Here is a 19,541-nt window from a genome sequence, read left to right as displayed (position 1 = left end):
AGAACACTGAGAATCAGTTATGTGACTTAAATGCTTGAAGGCATCAGCACAGAACAGGTTGACAGTCTCATCTTAACAGGAAGGAAAGAAGTACTTTTGGAAGAAGATAGAGTCTTTGGACCAGTGCACTCTCTTAGCTGGGCGTCATTTAGAAGAACAGTGTCAACCACTGTATGCCTCCGATTCCTCTTATGTGTTGACTCTTCAACTCTTTACCCCTCTGATCAAAACATTCTTTAGATAGTCAATAAAGTTACTGTCAAGTCTAGCTGGTGTGCAAACTGCCATGACTTTTTGACTGCAGATCTCTGCCATCATCCGTTATGGGTTGATGTGGAAATTGATCAGTTTAGTCATCTGTGAGCAAAGATGTATTTGACTGTATTATTATAGGAGAGATCCACTTTATAATGGTAAAAAAGGTTCTGAAATGAGACTACAGGGCAAGGCAAATGTGTGTGATTTAGTTTTAGATTTTGTTCCATCACACACGTGGATTTTTGGAATTTAACAAGTTATTTGAACCTTATACTGAAACTCATACTATACAGCAACATTTCTAAGTCTGTGATCTCGGGTAGCCTTAACCATTTGCAGTTAGGTTTAGAGAACTTTCGTTTTTTTCCTCAAAGACATGTGTAAGAGCTTTATATTAATTTATGTCATTTATTATCTTTAACCTTTTCTTTTTAGGGATCAATCAGAAGTCTAGCTTTTCCAGCACAATGTTGATCTTAAAGTTTAACCTATAGAAGACAATATTATTTTCAAGTTGTGATTGTGTATCAGCACATAACCTATACCATATTATATATTTAAACGGTATAAAAGAGAACAATTTGTAGTACATGGTTCATAGCAAATCTCTGTAAAGTAATTGAATTTAAATATTCTGGAATGGTGATTGTTTATTTCTACATAAAGTTAGTTACAAGTACTTTAAATAGTTCTCAAAATACTTCAACTTTTATTCTATATTCCCCTTCCTCAAATTTATGGAGATTGGAACACTGGGGCCAAAAAAAAATTAGAGAAATTCATACATATATATTTTTTAAGTTCCAATAATTGAGTGATTGTGTTCTTAGGATTTGAGCACAAATGGTATTGTGGTATTGTTACGTAAATTTATGAATTTTCATTTAGTGAATATACTTTTATAAAATCCTATTTCATTACTTGTAGATATTGCTCTGATGTGTTTGAAATATATCACGATGAGTGAAACTACATTTGTTTGTGATCAGGTGATGTCTCTAGTCTCTATATTTTAGCTAATGTTATGTCTGCAATATATAGACTTGTTATATGTTCCTTTAATATGCTTTCTAGGAATCATGTTTTAGAGTGGCGAATACTGATTTGGAATCCTACCTTCCTATATTAAAAGTGTTATAATTAAGGGTTGCATTCTTTATTAAAGATAAGCAACAATTAATTTTTAACTGAGCAAAAAAGTCATAAACTAGTTATAACAACTATAAACCTGTATTACTGTAAAATAGTGAACACAGTACTTCATACGTTGATTATACAAGGTCTTACTATATTATAAAATGTACATGGTATGCATAAATATACCTCTACTAAGCCATAAATCTGGACTGTCTAAACTTATATGTGAGTATAATAAACATCAGTTATCATTTTATTAAGTATTTTTGCTTAGCTCTTTAGAAGTCTGGAGGATGGGAGGTCATGAAGTTTATGGGTAGCATCTCTTAAAAAGCTGTTAATGAAAATTTGAATTCCTGCCTTCTCTTACCTCTTAATAAATTTCCTTGTAACAAGTAGAGGCATTAGTAATAATTCTGTATAACTTGTAGTTATCCATTGGATTTTGAAGTGGCTGAACAGGGTTAGTAGGTAGATTTCAGGTGGAGTACAAAAGGATTCTTTCTTTATGAACATATATTCTACTTCTAGATGCCAGCATTCACCTAGGGTATGTTTTGATAATTCTATAGAAGAAATTAACCTGGATCCAGTCACTCCTTAGTGAATTCCTTTCCACAGAGATTTAAATAAGATTGGCCTTTGTTTAAAAATTACAAACTCATTTGAAAATGAATCTGCTGCTTTGCATTATTAGAGCTTCTGACTATTTAAATTGTATTTTAATTTATATATAATTTTATTATATATATATTCTAGTACTTCTATTGAATTTTAGAGAACAAACCAGCAGAATTTGTGGACTTGGGGATCTAAAAGATATCTTAAATCTTAAATAAGAGGTTCATAAAATTTTTCACTTTATTTCAAATACCTCTTTCATAGTGCACTTAATAAAGTAACTTTAATCCACCCATTTGTGTGTTCTAGATGTGTAGAAGTGCTACAAGTAGTCATTATGGTAGAATTATTCGCTTAAGTAGGGGTGGGCAGACTTTGTTTTTTGTGTGTGTGTGTGAGGATCTGATGCCAATCCTCCTCTTTTTTTGCTGAGGAAGATTGGCCTTGGGCTAGCATCCATGCTCATCTTCCTCTGCTTTGGGATGCCACCACAGCGTGGCTTGACAAGCGCGCCCAGGATCCCGTGAACCCCTGGCCTCCGAAGCGCAGCGTGTGCACTTAACCGCTACGCCACGGGCTGGCCCCTGGGCAAACTTTTTCTGTGAAAGGCCAGATAGTAAATATTACAGGCCTTGCAGGCCATATGGGCTTTGTCACAACTACTCCACCCTGCTGTTGTAGTGTGAAAACAGCCATAGAGAGTACATAAATGAATGGGTTTACCTTTGTTCCAGTAAAACTTCATTTACAAAAACAGGCCATGAGCTGGATTTGGCCCATGGGCAGTAGTTTGCCAACTCCTGCTCTAAACCACCGAGTCTGTGGTCTCTGCAAAATCAGGCCCTTTTATGTCTGGAAATGAAGAGTTAGTTTCTCCTCTATGCCTTAGTATCAAGAGGAGTACTTTAATTCTGAATACTAACAGCATAGAGAAAGAATATCCTAAAGATATTCTAGGAGGAAACTGGGTAAATGGTTTTAGACAGATTGCAAACCAATCTATAGAAGTGTTCTCCAAACCTGTTACACCCACAGTCTCTGGCTTATCATGAGCTCTGCTGGAGAAGGTCATGAAACTGTTAACCTATACTTGCTCACCTCAGTCCTACCTGTCAGCCCTTTTATTTATCTCTATTTGACTCCTTGTCACATTCCTCATAGCATCTCTTCCGAGGTCATCCTTGTTGTCACCTTTAGCCATCATCTCCATCCCCTTACATCTTGGTCTCTGCATTTGATCTCACATCTCTTATTTAGCAAAGATGTATGATATTGTTCAACATGAATCTCTTTGTTTATGTTAGTTCCTTTTTTAAGGTGGCGATGAAAAATGATAGTTCTCTCTATTAAATTTTAATTTCCAATTTAATGTGCAGATTGTAGTTATTATAAAATATTTGCCTGAATAAGTATAGTATACCATGAATTCTTCTACTACTTGAAATTCCTCCAAAATGCATCTACACTTACACAAAATGTTGTCTAGATATATAATTATGAGAATCTTAATTCAAAAGTGAGTTAAGTCTGTGCCTTAAAGTTACATACAATCTTTAAGAGAGACAGTAAGCAATAGATACAGCTCCTCTAAGGAACAGTCCAGCAAGGTTAATATGGTATTCTCGATGAACAAGTATTTTTTGTCTTACTCTTATTTTAATTAGAAGAACTGATTCAACATGGAATAAATGTCAGACTGTTTCAAGAAAATCTTACTGTCCCAGCATGGGGGTAGTTGATTAGAGCTAGAGTGACTGTGTTAGATGGCTGTCCAAGCCACCCCAGAGGTTGGATGGAAATCTTAGAGAAAGGAGGGATTTGGGCCTGGGCAGATATACCAAAAAGTATATAGTGACCTGGCATTGACTACACCTCATGTTCAGAACTGGGCAAAGCCTCCTCCTGGTTCTGCAGCATCCCCAGTACCACTGCAGAGCAGGACCACTGCACTTTCAATAGAAGTCCAGTTCTGGATGGGGGCAATCTGCAAGACCCTTAGGGAAGAATAAAAAGAATGAGGTCAGGAGATGGAAGTTCAAAGAAGTAAATGAAAGCATCTTTTTAAACAGAACAAGAAATTATGGAACATAAATAGGCTAAAACAGCAAGAACAAGTAGTTGTGAAAAAGAACTGATTAGAAATCTAGGAAGTAAATGACAGTCATTGTAATAAAAAATAAGTTGATAAATTCTAAATTGGCCACCAAGAGAGAATTGCTCAATTAGAAGAGAGGTCTGAGGAATGTACTTAAATTTGTAAAAGTTTTAAATGTCCGGCACTGCTGTAAGTAGTTTATGTGTTATTTATATATAAACTCAATCCTCATAGCAAACTCAATCCTCATAGCAGCCCTGTTCATTCCTTTAAGAAATAGATATTGTGCCTACTGTGTGCCAGTCACTGTATTATTTATCTATTGTTGTATATCAATTACCCTGAAACTTAGTGGCTTAAAACAACCTACGTTGGCGATCTCACATGGTTTCTGTAGGTCAGGATTCTGGAAGCAATTTGGCTGGGTAATTTTGGCTCAGGGTCTCTAATCAGGTTGCAGCCAAGTTGTTGCTGGGGCTGCAGTCGTCTCAGGGCCTGACTTCAGCTGGAGGATCCGCTTCTAAGCTCACTTGAAGCTATTGGCAGAGTTCCTCTTTAGCGTTGGCTAGAGGCCTCTGTTTCTACATAGGCCTCCCCACTGGCTGCCTGAGTGTCTTCATGACATGGCATCTGGCTTTTCCTGAGTGAGCATTGGAGGAGAGAGGAACCCAAGAGGAGCCACAGCCCTTTTGTAACTGTATTAGGGTTCTGCAGAGAAACAGACATGAGTGTGTGTATTTATTATAAGGAACTGGCTCATGTGATTACGGAGGCTAGCAAGTCCCAAGTCCTGCAGGGTGAGTCGGCAAACTGGAGACCCCAAACAGCCAATGATGTGGTTCAGTCCAACTCTGAAGGCGTGAGAACCAGTAGAGCCAATGGTGTGGTTCCAGTTTGAAGACTGGCGGACCTGAGAACCAGGAAGAGCTGATGTTTCAGTTCCAGTTTGAAGTCAGGAATAAACTGATGTCCCAGTTTGAAGGCTGTCACACAAGAAGAATTCTCTCTTACTTGGGAGAGAGTCAGCCTTTTGTTCTATTTAGGTCTTTGACTGATTGGATGAGGCCCACCTACATTATGGAGTAATCTCCTTTACTCAGGCTACTGATTTAAGTATTAATTTCATCCCAAAACACCCTCATAGAAACACCCAGAATAATGTTTGAACAAATATGTGGGCACCCCATGGCGTGGTCAAGTGAGCTGTGATAGTCAAGACACATGAAATTAACCACCATCACAATAACTTAATATATCGTCACTTCTGCTATGTTCTGTTTGTTGGAAATAAGTCACTAAGTCCAGCCTACCCTCAAAGGGAGAGAAACTAAGCTCCACCTCTGGAAAGAAGAAGTATAGAATAATTTGTGGACATATTTTTTAAACTACTGTAGGCACTGGTACTTGGGAGACTCCAATGTTCATTTAGTAGGAGTTCCCAGAACTCCAGAAGAAAAAAATGGAAGGAATGATAGAGAAGCAATATTTGAAGAGAGAAAAGTTAAGAATCTTCGTCTTTCATGACGAATGATGCAAGTCTTCAAATCAAATGTTCACTCAGGATACTAAACAGAATAAATGAAAATAAACCCTTATCTAAACATATTGTGATGAAATTGCAGAATATAAGATAAAGGGATAAGAGCTGTGAGAGAGAAAAGACATTACCTACAGAGGAAGACCATTAGACTGAGAGTAGACTTCTTATCAAAACAATAGAGACTAATAGGTAATGGAGTGATAAACTTTCAAAGTGATGAAAGAAGGTACTGTTATCCTAAAATTTTAAACCTGGCTCAACTTTCATTCAAGATTTGGGGGAAATATAAAGACTAAATAAGTTATTTAACATCCTGTGACTCAGATTCCTTACGTATAGTGGGAATAATGATATCTACCTTATAGGTTATTATCTGCTCTATTTACTGATATATCCCAAGTGCCTAAACAGTGCCTAACACATAGTAGGCATTCAGTAAAGACTTATTAAATGAGTAAATGAGTGACTAGGGTTGTTATATGTGAAACATATAAACAATAGGGTTGTGAGGATTAACATATATGTATAAAGAATTTACGGGGCCGGCCCCGTGGCATAGTGGTTAAGTTCCACATGTTCTGCTTCAGGGGCCCGGGTTCGTGGGTTCGGATCCCGGGTGCAGACCTACACCATTCATCAAGCCATGCTGTGGCAGTGACCCAAATACAAAATAGAGGAGGAGTGGCACAGATGTTAGCTCAGGGCCAGTCTTTCTCAAGTAAAAAAAGGAAGATTGGCAATAGATGTTAGCTCAGGGCCAATCTCCCTCACACAAATGAATGAATGAATGAATGAATTTACAGCAGTACCTGACATGTTAATAGCTACTCAGTAAATGTCTGTTGTTAAGATTTTACCACTCACAGATACTCGGTAAGGGAACTATTGAAAATATTCTTCAAGAAGAAGAAAAATTCAGTAAGAAGCTATCAGATATAATAAATAATTATGACACAGAAATTGATAAAATTCCAGTGAATTAGATAATTACCATGGGGGAAGAAGAAAAAACTAATCTTTTTGTATTATTTTTAAAAAGATAAACTAAAATCTTTAATGTGATTCTAAAATTTGTATGAAAGCACAAAAGGCCAGGGAAAGCTAAGAGAGTTTTGAAGAATGAGGAAAGGGGATTTTTCTTACTAGATTTATAGATTTATTACAAACTATAGTAATTAAGAAGGATTGATGCAGGGAAAGGCAAATAGACCAGTGAAACAAAATGACCCAGAAATAGACCCACACATATATGGAAACTTGATATATGACAGAAAGCATCACACATCAGTGGATAAGGTAGAATCTTCACTAAATTGAATGGGGACCAGTGGTTATTCTTAGGGGAAAAAAATGAAATTTGATATCCTACCATGTATAAAAATCAATTCCAGTTGAGTTAAAAACCTAAGTGCAAAAAAGAAAAACTTTAAAGCTGTCATTAAAAAAAAAATAGAAGAATATTCTTCTTTGGGTAAAGAGGGACATTTTTAGAAAAGACGACAGAATACAAACATAAAGGGAAAAAAGATTGATGTGACTATATTAAAATTTAAAGTTTCATGTCTCAGAAGATTCTGTAAACAAAGCAAAAAGACAAGTCTCAGATTTAGAGAAGATATTTATAATGGATATAACTGACAAAGATTGGTATCCAGAATAAAACAAGACTTCCTACAGGTCAAGAAGGAAGGAACAACCTAATGGAAAAATCAGCAAAGCACATGATTAAGCAATTTCTAGGGCAGGAAATACGAGTGGCTCATAAACATTTGAAAAGATCTTCAACCTCACTAGTAATCATACTAATGCATATTATACCATTCCATATTCATCAGACAGGCAGACATTAAAAAGCATGAAGAGACTGTACGTTGGCAAAGATGTGGGGACCCAGCACTCTTACATGGTGGTGGGAGCATCGGTTGACACAAGCTCTCGGGAGAGCTATTTTGCAAAATCTAATAAAGTCAGAGCATACCTAAACACCTGGAAATTCTTCCTCTGGTGCGTGCTCTAGAGAAATACTCCTGTAAATGCACAGGAAGCACATATAAGAATGTTTAGTCTAACATTCTTTGTTATGGTAAAACTCGTAAACAACGTAAATATTCATCAAATGAGAGTGTATGTTGTATATTTGCATAATGGAATAGTATACAACAGTTAAAAAGTCAGTAGACTAAAGCTGTATCAACATGGACAAATCCCTCACAAATAACTGTTGAGGAAGATACGGAAGTATATGCACATTATACCATTCATGTAAAAACCATGTGGAACAATATTATATGCTATTTATAGATCCATAATGTATAGTAAAATTGCATAATTTTCAAGCATGTTTTTAAACCATGAGTCAAGATAAAGGGTACACCTGAGGAGGTATGTGAATGGCTGGAGGGATACACAAATAGAGAAGGATAAGCAAAGAAGGCAAAATGTTAAGATTTGATAAATCTGAGTTATGGCTACATAGATGTTCATTATTTTGGAGTCTATACTTGTATGTATGTTTGAGATTCTGCACTGTAAATAATTTAAAAATAAATTACCAAACAAGTTCCATGAATGAAGTGTGCATGTGTATATATTTTTTTAAATTTAATTCTCTAATATGTTCTGGGTCTTGCTCATGGGGAAATCTTATAAAACAACCTTGTTATAAGGATCTAGTACTTTAATAAAAACAAACCTAATGTCATTTTCCCATCTGGTAGTAGGTTAGAATACCTAAGTATTATGGAGAATCTGAAAATTAACTTTATCTTCATATACCTCTTCTAATGTCACTGTTCTGAGAGCTACATGAGATTGTCTTGTAAATGTTGTAAGTTGTGTTGAAACTCAAGCATAAAATCAATGTAAACATTTTTTTGCTTAAATTTAAAGAAATGCAACAGTGAAACAATTAGTCTTAAATCTAATATTGCTCTAGCATTGCCTATTATAGCTATTATTATTTTATTTTTGCCTTAACTAAGTTTATCTGAAATACTTCGTTACTTTATTTTCTCAATGAGATTCTTATCTGAGGTTTGAACAAATGTTTTGTATTGTCATTGACACCTTCTTCATCCCCTCTCCAGCTGATATTTTTCAGTTTCTGAACACTTAGAACAGATTAAACAGAGTTTGTATGAGGTCGTAATTTTGTTGATATGATTTAGCTCAAATGTTTAGAAAGAAATTTTGCCACATAAGTTTGAGTAGTTTTTTTCTTAATTTACAAAAGAAAAACTAGAGATGTGAATATTTTGCATTGTTGTTTATAATTTTTCATGGCAGGAACATTATCAAATGAAATTACGACGGTGTAGAGATATTTTAGGTTCTATCATTGTGTAGCAGTCTAGCATACCTTTCAGTTTCTTTAGTGGTGAGACCGTTTTCATTACACAGGATAGATGGGCTTAAATGGCAGGAACATGACTAGAAAGTGCACATTATATATGTTTCAGTCAGCGTGTTGCTAGTGACAGGTGCTCAATGGTTGTTGGTATCCTTGTCAGCAGAGAGAATCCTTTGACATTAAAGTCACCAGCTCAGCCCTGATTTGGGGTGACTCTATTGGCAGTTCCATCAGGCTGCAGCTGATCAGTGAATGTCAGAGCTGCCTCTGTTCTTCAGAGTGTCACCAGCGCTTTGTGGGGTTTTTTTGGAGGGATGGGTTGTTTAGCTTGTCTTGTTGTTCAGTCTTAACCAGACTTTCAAATTGCTTACCTTCAGGAAGTGAACTGAGAGGTCCTAGGGAATATAGGTGTCTTTAGGGCAGGCAAAACCATATACAAAGTGACGACTTACATGGGGACTAGTAATGATTACCTTGACTCTGAGCCAATCAATGGCGGGAGCACTGGGGACTCATTAAATGGCATTTGTGGTGTCTGTAACCTAGGTTTTGAGCTCTATTTCAGGAAAAGCAGTGACAGCCTTTAATGTGTAATTGACCTCTTCTCTTTGTTTCACTTTCTTTCACTTTCCGCATTTGCCTCTGATGTGGTCCCTGATGGCAGCAAACCGCTCTGCTCAGCATTTTGAACTTCTGTTCAGAGCTTCAGCACCTCAGTTTGGGTAGTTGTGTCATGGTAAGTATTTAAAAATCCTTTACACTCACTCACTTTTTCTCTTTCTTTCCGTGGGTGAATTTAATCCTGACCCAGACCCACCCACAACTTTTCAGATACTGTGTATCCCACCTTCAAACATTTTTCTTAAATCGGAGAGTATGTCTTTGAAACATCGACATTATTTGTCTATGAGAGCAAGGAAAGACATATAGTGTGGTGGAAAGAATTCAGTTCTGCCTCAAGGCAGATGTTATCTCAGACAAGCTATTTACCTCTCTGGGTTTACCGAATAAGATCTCAGTCATACCCAAATGCCAGCAGTTCAGTAAGTTTTTCACAAAGCTAATTTTAGTTTTTAAATTCTGAGATTATTTCCTGGAAACGTTGATGATAGTAGTTAGGTTTATTTTGTTTGTTTTACTGTTCTTACTGGGCAAGATGAAAATATGGACACCCTATGTCAGAACTCAGATTTTTTTGAAATGTTACTGGTCTGTGAAATCCAAAAGCCCAGGGACTGTTGAACTACATAGTCTTTAAAGTCCTTCCAGATTTAAAATTATGATTTTATGTGCCATCGAAAGAGCTCATGGGAGGAGTTAAATCTTTTTTACATGGCTTTTAAATACTACTGAGACTCAAGGAACAATAGAACTCTTGGTGTTTGTGTGTGTGTGTACGTGCACATGTGTACATGCATGCTTACAGGAAACACATCTCCCAATATAACTGACTGCAGAGCAGTCCATTCCTCTTCACTTCCTCATCCCCTCAAAGCAGATTCAGGAGATCCCAAACCATTCCAGTTTTGCATCCTCTTTTTAGGAAGGCCTGAATAAGCAGGGTGGTTGCAAGATCAGGAAGTTCTCCTGGTGCCCTAGGCTTGGATTCGACCTAAAAGAGATCCCATCGGAACACCTTTTGAAGTCAGCAGTGGCTTCAGAGATGACCCAAGATTTGGCAATGTAGGCTAGAGAGGCCTCCTATAATGATGTATTTATCTCCATGTCTCCATGGTTTTTAATTCTGGTAGTGAGGCCTGATTAAACCCCAGGTATGGGCTCAGGCCTGTCTCTGGAAACAATCTTGGGAGCCCACTAACTTAACATTAGGTTTTCCTTACTTCTGGTCAAATTCTTACCGTAGTAAGCCATTTCATGGGCTTCTGTTGGGTCCCTCTAGTGGCTCTTCTAGATGCGCCCAGTGACATTTGATGGCGCTTTCTGTGACAACAAACCAGCGAATTACTGCCACTTGGATCTTTGCTTCTTGCTAGCCTGCCCTGTTTAGATTGGTAGGGACCCTGTTTAACTTTGGCTAGAGGTACCTTATTCTGCCTGTTATTTACCTGCCCTTAAATTGGAGCAACCTTCTCTAGAAAACAGACCTCTGACCACAGACACTTTAGAGTTGGAATTCTATATACATATGTATGTTGATAGTCGGAATTAGGTGTATTTTCCAAAGTCAGCATTTTCCAAAGTTGACCCATAGATCATTAGTCCTAAAAGATATTCACTTAATTTAATGTGTGTATGGGGAGGGGAAGTAGGGATTCCTGGTCAAAATTAGGAAATGATGCTACTGTATCCTCCTCCTGGAGTTTTCAATGGTATGTCCTACAGCAAAGGAGCTATTTGCCTTTGCGTAAACCAGTGTTTTCCAACTTTACTTGACTATTGAACTCATTTTTTCATATTACATCTATTAATATGTCATATATTATGGGAAATGCTACTTTAGATAAATGGGCTGTTTTTAAGTTAAAATATGTAGTTACTGGTAAAATATTTTTACTATTGGTAATTATTTGCCAGGAAATGAAGTTTTAAGGACTTGACATTGAAGTTCAGAAATACTGCTAATATTACTGATACTGCCACTAACGTCATGATTGGAACATTCCATACTTGTCCTAGAAATACTTACTTCATAGCAGGTCCAGGCTTCACCAGGACAGTAACACAGATAGCTCTTGGTTGATACTTTAATACCATGTTTATTTCAGTTTCCTTTCTGTTACTTGACCAAAAGGCAGGATGATTCATTTGATATTTTATTTTTGACTATCAAAATAATAGCAATCAGAATCATGGGTTATGTGATTTTTATGTAAAGTTTTTAAATTGCTTCTTTCTAAAGAAGCTCATTGGCTGCACTGATTATCGAAGCTACGGCTTTGTGTTGTTCAGGTACACTCACTCAGATAGTTACGTTCCCCCAAATCTGTTTCTCGTGGTCTTTTACATGCTTCTGCATACACAGTTGCTGAAGACCAGAACCTTAGAAATCATCACCACTGTATCTAATCCATCAGCCTTTGGTTCTGACTCAAAATATAGCTCCCAATCTGTCCATTTCTTCAATTCCACTACTACCTTAATCCAAGCCCCATCATCTCTGAGCTGGTGCAGGCCTCTTCACTGGGCTTCCTCCTCCGCTCTAACCCACCGTAGACCATCCTCCAGACAGAAGCCAGGGGGTTTTTTGTTTTTGTTTTAATGTAAATCCTATGTTTCAGACCTTCCATTGATTTCCTTAGTACTTAAAATAAAAATTCAAACTCCTTCATGGCCTACTGGCCTGGCCCCCGCATAGCCCTCTGCCCTCACAGCCTTTCCTCTTCCTCACTGCCTTGGGCCATACCCATCTTATTGCTGTTCCTTGAATGCGCCACGCCTTTTCCTGGAGATCCCAACAACCACACTCCCTCCCTCAACTCCTGACACTAAGATTGCTCTCCCATCACCCTGTTTTGTTATTGTCACACCACTTATCACTCTGAATTTATTTGGCTAATTTATTTGTATGTCTTTCCCAAAATGTGAACGAAGATTTTTTTGGTTCCCTGTTGTTCCTGGCATCTGGAGTGGTGCTGGCACATGGTAGTTGAAAATATGAACAATCAAATGAACTAAGGAAATGATCACTGGAAATGTTGGCTATTTTGTTTCCTTTTGACTTCTGATGTAGTTTGGATACCTGATTGTAACAAAATCAAATGAAACTCTTAACCTGTTTAAAGAAACACTGTTGAAGCATATAAAGCCCATGAACTGAAATGGTTAATCCTTGATTAAGAGGCTTATCCTGTGATCATGAGGTAAATCATGGGGCACCTCCAATAACTGACAACGATGAACACATCATAATCTAAATTATTTTCGTGTTGTATATTCAGTCCCCAACTGCCTCATTTAACCCAAAACTAGATCCTTATTAGTACTGTCAGCATATTCACATACTATTTTAGAGCCTAGCAAAGTGCACACCTTTATCAGGGAGATCTTCTATACCTACCAAAGTTTATTAATCATATATAAAGCAGCAGAGACCAGGCCCTGTCAGTAAGGAGCAGCAGCAAGGGCAGAATGGGAGGCACACAAGAACAGCACATAATCCTCAGAGTCCTCGTGAGGGACTGAGGCGTTCCGACTGCTTTGGGATTCAATTCATTAACGTCCTCTGTCTGGAGCTCTGTTAAATGGATTTTTAAGTAAGTGATTACTCTTGATGTTTTATGAAACAGTGGCAGATCTGTGAGATGAGTGGGCAGATCTGTATTAATGAGAATGTGGGTATGTTTACATGGAAACAAACAATAGGAGATGATTAAGAATGTCTTAACTTGCTCTAAACAGTTTGTATTTCTGAGCATAATATGTAAGATTGGCATTACTTGATTTCCAGATTGAAGAGTATGATGTGATAGCTAGCATGATAGGAGCCAAGTGCAAAAAACTCCGTACGCTGGATCTGTGGCGGTGTAAGAACATCACTGAGAATGGGATAGCAGAGCTGGCGTCTGGGTGTCCACTTCTGGAGGAGCTCGACCTCGGCTGGTGCCCTACGCTGCAGAGCAGCACCGGATGCTTCGCCAGACTGGCACGCCAGCTCCCAAACTTGCAGAAACTCTTCCTTACAGCCAACCGGTCTGTGTGTGACACAGACATTGAAGAGCTGGCATGTAATTGTACCAGATTACGGCAACTGGATATATTAGGTAAGGATGCAATATATAAATTTGTTATAAAATCTATTTCTTTGACGTAAAAGCTAATCTCAGACTTTTTGCAAGGAAAAAAAAAACTTCTTAGATGCAATAAAAATTTTGTCTTCCTAAGACTGCTTGGTAAGACTGCTTTGATAGAAAGTGCAAGACAGGTCAGCTGATACAGAGAGTAATTATATATGTATGTAAGTACAAGAGTGAGAACACTAACAGAATTTTATAGTCAAACCTATCAGAAAGCTCTAAATAACCATTAATTCTTGGTGTAATAAGAAGAGTGAGAACTTATATGAGCTGTGTTCTCCATTTTTATCAAGGTCAGGTAAGAAGTTAATCCATTTGTAAAATGAATTCAGGTTCATTTTTTTTTTTTTTTTTTTTTTTTAAAGATTTTATTTATTTATTTTTTCCCCCAAAGCCCCAGTAGATAGTTGTGTGTCACAGCTGCACATCCTTCTAGTTGCTGTATGTGGGACGCGGCCTCAGCGTGGCCGGAGAAGCAGCGCGTCGGTGCGAGCCCGGGATCCGAACCCGGGTCGCCAGCAGTGGAGCGCGCTCACTCAACCACCAAGCCACGGGGCCGGCCCAGGTTCATTCTTGATGTTAAACTTGATGAGGGAATATTGTAAAATCTCCATCCCTGATAATTCTAGTTTTTAGGAATAGTTCTACCCCAAGGCAGATATATTGAAAATCCTTTCTAGTTCTGGGATTTCTTGTGTCCTTACTGTAGTTTATCAGCCAGGAACCCTGTGAGATTTTGTTACTTCTTACCTTAGCCTTCAGAAATTCTAGCAATGCCACAGTTCACAGTTGACCACACTATTGGTACTTGGTGAACCCACAGAGCACTTGCACTGTGTTCTCTGGTAATCTATTGCCAATGGATTATTACTAATGCTAATAATTGCTAATTACTAATAGATTAGTCTGTGAAGTGCTAATTATATCTGTTCCTGTTTATTAAACATTGAACAATAGGAAAACTTGAAGATTTTCAACACCTGTTTTTGTGGTTTTGGTTAAAATCGCTCCACAGTCCAGGTTGTTGATACATTTATAGATGTTGCTAGTATAGTTGCATGTTACTTATTCAAGCTAAAAATTTAGGGAGAAATTCTTGCCTATTATATGCATATGTTGGGCGAATTACTTCATTTGTGTTGTATTTTCCTTAATCTTCATAGCTCAGGGAGCTGGACATCATTGTCTTTTCATAGATGAGGGTACTGGAGCCCAGCCGTTAATATGTGGCAGAGCAAGGGTTCAAATCCAAGGGTTTTGGCCCCACAGTCAGTACTGTGTTTTCATAACACCACACCCACTTACCTTGCTTCTTTTCTTTCCTCACCACCCTCTCCCAGAATTAGCCTAGGTCTTTTATAAGAGAAATATTTGGAAAAGTTCAAGAAGTCATGAATTCACAGGGAGAATGAGGAAAGGCAGCCAGGGCCTTTTAAAATGGATCACTAATTGCATCAGGCTTCACTTGAGAGGATGGTGCTATTGTTGGTTAAAATCTATTTCACAACTCTCCCCCTCCAAAAAAAGAAAAAAGCCAAACGCATACACTAGAGATGAAGAGTAGCTAGTGTCTGAAAGAGATACTACAGAACCACAGAGATGTCAGTAACGCTGATCCTAAAACACAAGCACAGTTGTGAGGAACAGTGGGGTCACTTGTCAGGTGGCCTAACTTCAGCCTATAAATGTATGAATTGTTTGACAGAGACATAAAAGAAAAATAGGTAAGAAGTATAAGGACTTATTTTTGAAAACATTCGTAACTAATTATATATGGAAGACAGCCATCATGCAAATATATTGGACTATCTTATCCCAAATATGAAGAGCACAGTGAAAAATAATATAAATAATAATCAATAATTAATAATAATGTTAATAGCAACGTTATTGTGTACTTTATAGTGTTCTAAGCATATGTTAACTGATTTGATCGTCACGACAACCTTTTGAGGTAGTTATTATTATTAGCCACAGATGAGGAGACAGCCTGAAACAGGTTAAGTGATTTGCCCAGGGTCTCATGGCTAGTAAGGAATCTGGATTTAAACCAGAATCTATGCTCCTAACCACTATGCTATATTTTCTTTATTTTTGGTTTCCTTTCATCCTTAAGTGTTGGAATCCTTTTTTTTCTTTAAAGGATTCTTAGTTAAACCAAGTTGATAGTTATTATTTTATTTGTCATTTTGTGATGAGCACATTTGAGGGTTAAGTGGCATTCCTTCTTCATACTGAAAATACTTACTGATCAGTTAAAAGCTGAGTAAGATACAGCCCCTACCTTTAGAGAGTTTATTACCTAGCAAGAAAGAGTAAAACAAGTATATAAATAATCATAATGCAAGCCAGAAGCAAGTCCATTTTGGTGGGGCTCAAAGAAAAGAGAGTATATATGATTAGAGAAATAAGGAAAAGCTTAATTAAAAAGGTTAATAGGTATTTGAAAGATATCCTTTAAAAGTGAATAAAGAGTAGGGCGAGGAGGGCATTTTAGGCAGAATGAATAGAATGAAACAAAAGCATAGGCGTTAAAAATACAGACTATCTTCAGAGAATAGGCAATCTAATCTGACTTAGAATGTTAGTATAATGGAGTATTAATGGAGGGTTTTGAACACCAAGATGAGAAATCTGCACAAAATTAAACAAGGAAGAGCTATTATCGGATTTAATTAGGGGCGTGAATGATATATTTAGAGCTGTGTTTTAGGAATATTAATCTGGAAACAAGCAATAGGTGAATTGGAGAAGGAAGAGATCAAAATCAGAGAGATTAGCTGCGATAATCCATCTAATGAGGGTCCAAACCAGAGTGATAGTATTAGGAAATTAACCATCATCCCTTCATTCTTTCATTCCTTACACACTCATTGAGCATATACTGTGTAGGCATTGTTTTAAACACTGGCGATGTGTCAGTGAACAAGCTATGCGTGGCCCCTGCCCTGAAGGAGTGAGCAGACTGGAGACATAACTGTCATAAGTGTGTAACACAACAAAAGCTTGACAAAGTACTCTGGAAGCACAGGACGGGGACCCTAGCCTAGTTAAATTTTCAGTCCCCAGCTTCCTCCCCTGGCATTCTCTCAGGTTTCAGAACTCCTAATTCATCAGGAAACTCAGATTCTAAAGACCAAGACTGGCAAATAGAAAAGAATCACAACCCTAGGTAAAAAACACCACACAGCCAAGTGTCTTAGTGGAGGGTCTCTGATCTTATATAACAGAAACCCACTCAAGGTAACTTAAGCATAAGAAAAGAACATTATTATGAAGATACAGGTGTCTCTCAGATCCCCTGGCTAGGAGCTAGCTATGGTCAGACCTCAGGAGGGACTGGAAAACCATCAAAAGGCAAGGAAGCTATTTTCTCTTTTTCCTTCCTTTTCCTATCCTGCGTGCTCAGGCACCTGTCCCCTACCCCCGCCCACAGCCCCCTGTACACTCACAAAGACCTTAATGTTTGCTGCTCCCTGTGGTTTTGCCTTGTTCTCTTCTTGTCATGTTGGCCATCTCTGCAACTCTGGGTACCATGGCCAAATATAACAGTCCCAACCCACTTGTCCATGTTTTTGGTTCAAAGGATCTATGGACACTGAAGCTTTACTGAATTCCAGTTCTGAATTCCTGGGAGAATCTGTATTGGTTTGGCGTGGGGCCAGTCACAGCAGTTTAGGGTAACAGTATAGTTACAGCTTCTGGAGCCCATGGCAGGGAGGGGAATAGAAAGGAGTTCTCAGGGAAAGAGGCATAGGTTAACATTTCAGAAACATTGCTCCCCATCCCAGTAGATGTGTATATGTAATAAAATTTTGATTTTTTTTTCTCCCTAGAAAAGCTGTAGTTAAAGCAAGTATGTTTTACAACAGATATCATCTTAGAGCCTAGTGATATTTGCTATTTATTGAGTGCCTGCCATGTATCAGGTGCTTTACATAATTTATATAATTTAACTTCCATCTGAATATCTCATAATCACTTCAGATTTAACATGGGCTAAATAGTACTCGTCCATCTTTCAGTAATGCCATTTCATACCCACCACTTACTGTAAAACTGATCACATCATCTTGTAGTCATTTGCTTTCAACTCTGGTCAATGAGTTCCTTAAGGCAGACGTGTGTCTTATTCATCTTTGCATCTTGGGTGCTTGAAATAGAAGTTTCTACAGGATCGTTGCTCAGTAACTGCACTGCACGGAATTAGAGGTTGAATCGTTGCAGCATTGCTGCCTGATTTGACCCATGGGTTGAGGAAAATGAGATGTGCAAATAGTTTTGAACTGAGGTGACAGAAATAGGAAAATCTGGAAGAACTGATTGGAAGGGGTAGGAGGCAGGAATGAAGATAGTAGGTAGAGGATTGTGACAAAATTTGGGTCCTAGATGCCAAATTCACTGGGAAAACTCAATTTGTATTTTTTTACAGGACTATTTCAATACGAAGTCTTTTGTTTTAAGAAATGTTTTTAATTTTTAAAAGGCAACTTATTTTAAATTTGTTTTAAACAATAAATAATGAAGTAACAGTTTATCAGGACGTTATATAAGTGGCATATTTAAACTGTTTTATTTGGTTTTGTTTTTTTAAACAGGAACAAGAATGGTAGGTCCAGCATCCTTAAGAAAACTTCTTGAATCTTGTAAAGATCTCTCCTTACTTGATGTGTCCTTCTGTTCACAGATTGATAGTAGAGCTGTGCTAGAACTCAGTGTGAGCTTTCCAAAAGTGTTCATAAAGAAGAGCTTTACTCAGTGACTTTAATGTGTAGGCTATAATAAAATTAATGTGCTTTTGTAGGGTTTTATTTAGGGGTTTTGTTTTTTGTTTTGTTTAGTTTTTATAATGGTGGGAATTAAGACATTTGTAGATTTTAAAGAAAAATATGAATTTGTCCATTAAATCAAGTAAAAATGTAAACAAATGTTTTCACAAAATATTGCAAGCACTTTTCTTCAAGAATGTGTGAGTAGCTCATATTATTTTTACCTTATGTCAATCAGTGATATTATACTTTAGTCAATAATTATATGTTTAGTAAAATAGTACGATGGAAACATTTTAAATTATTTTTAAAGGAACACTTGGAGCAATAAAGTATCATGATATTTATGCAAAAATAAAATTAATTTTTCACACCTCCATGTAAGGGTGCCTTATTAATAAGCCTTATGATCTGGCCAGTATTGTGTTTGGTATGTACAAAATTGTCAGAGTTGGTTGGAGAAAGAGTCTTATTTTTTCATCTGTTAAGACTATTGTTTTAAGCTGACACATTAATTCTTCAACTTGAAAATTTTTAGTTTTTCTACTTTTCTTCTGATATATTTATCTCTTTTACTACTGGATAATACCAGTATAACAATATGGGCATAATCAAGAACAAGAGGTAAACTACTAAACAAAATAGCTTTCCAACTGTTAAGCAGATGCCTTAAAAATTTGCCAGAGGGAAAGGTTTAAGACTTCTGAATTATATGTGGATTTTATGGGGGTTTTTTTTCTGTGCCCAGCACCTTAAATAATTAGAAGTCAGCTATAGTGGAGGAAAAAACAAACATTGTTTTGTTAAATACTGAATTGATTTAGTTCTTTTGCCAAGAAAGTAGACAGAATATTTTGTGGCATGAAAAGGCAGGGCTGCTTTGAATAGCAAACTAATATTAAGTGTGTAGTGTAACAAAATTTATTTTCCCACAGAGTGCAAAGTGTTCTAACATCTGCACATCCTAGAGTGATCCTGTAGAACTTTGCTGTCCAGTATGGCAGCCGCTAGCCATGTG

The 19,541-nt window shown here is 37.3% G+C and overlaps 1 protein-coding gene across 1 annotated transcript in view; it reads left to right on the top strand.

The window, feature by feature from the left end:
* The window catches only part of FBXL4 (F-box and leucine rich repeat protein 4), a 73,375-nt gene extending 54,473 nt beyond the window's left edge, over nt 1-18,902 (top strand). The window contains exons 7-9 of the mRNA XM_004422143.3: nt 9,665-9,736; nt 13,409-13,721; nt 18,353-18,902. Of these exons, the coding sequence (XP_004422200.2) occupies nt 9,665-9,736; nt 13,409-13,721; nt 18,353-18,516 (549 nt within the window). The 3' untranslated portion in view covers nt 18,517-18,902. The remainder of the gene's footprint in view (nt 1-9,664; nt 9,737-13,408; nt 13,722-18,352) is intronic.
* The last annotated feature ends 639 nt before the right edge of the window (nt 18,903-19,541 follow it).

The sequence above is a fragment of the Ceratotherium simum genome, chromosome 19, assembly GCF_057802395.1.
Source record: "Ceratotherium simum simum isolate JZ-2026a chromosome 19, ASM5780239v1, whole genome shotgun sequence".
In the NCBI taxonomy this organism is placed as follows: Eukaryota; Metazoa; Chordata; class Mammalia; order Perissodactyla; family Rhinocerotidae; genus Ceratotherium; species Ceratotherium simum.
Note: the sequence above shows the minus strand (reverse complement) of the source record. Positions and strands in the feature narration are given on the sequence as shown.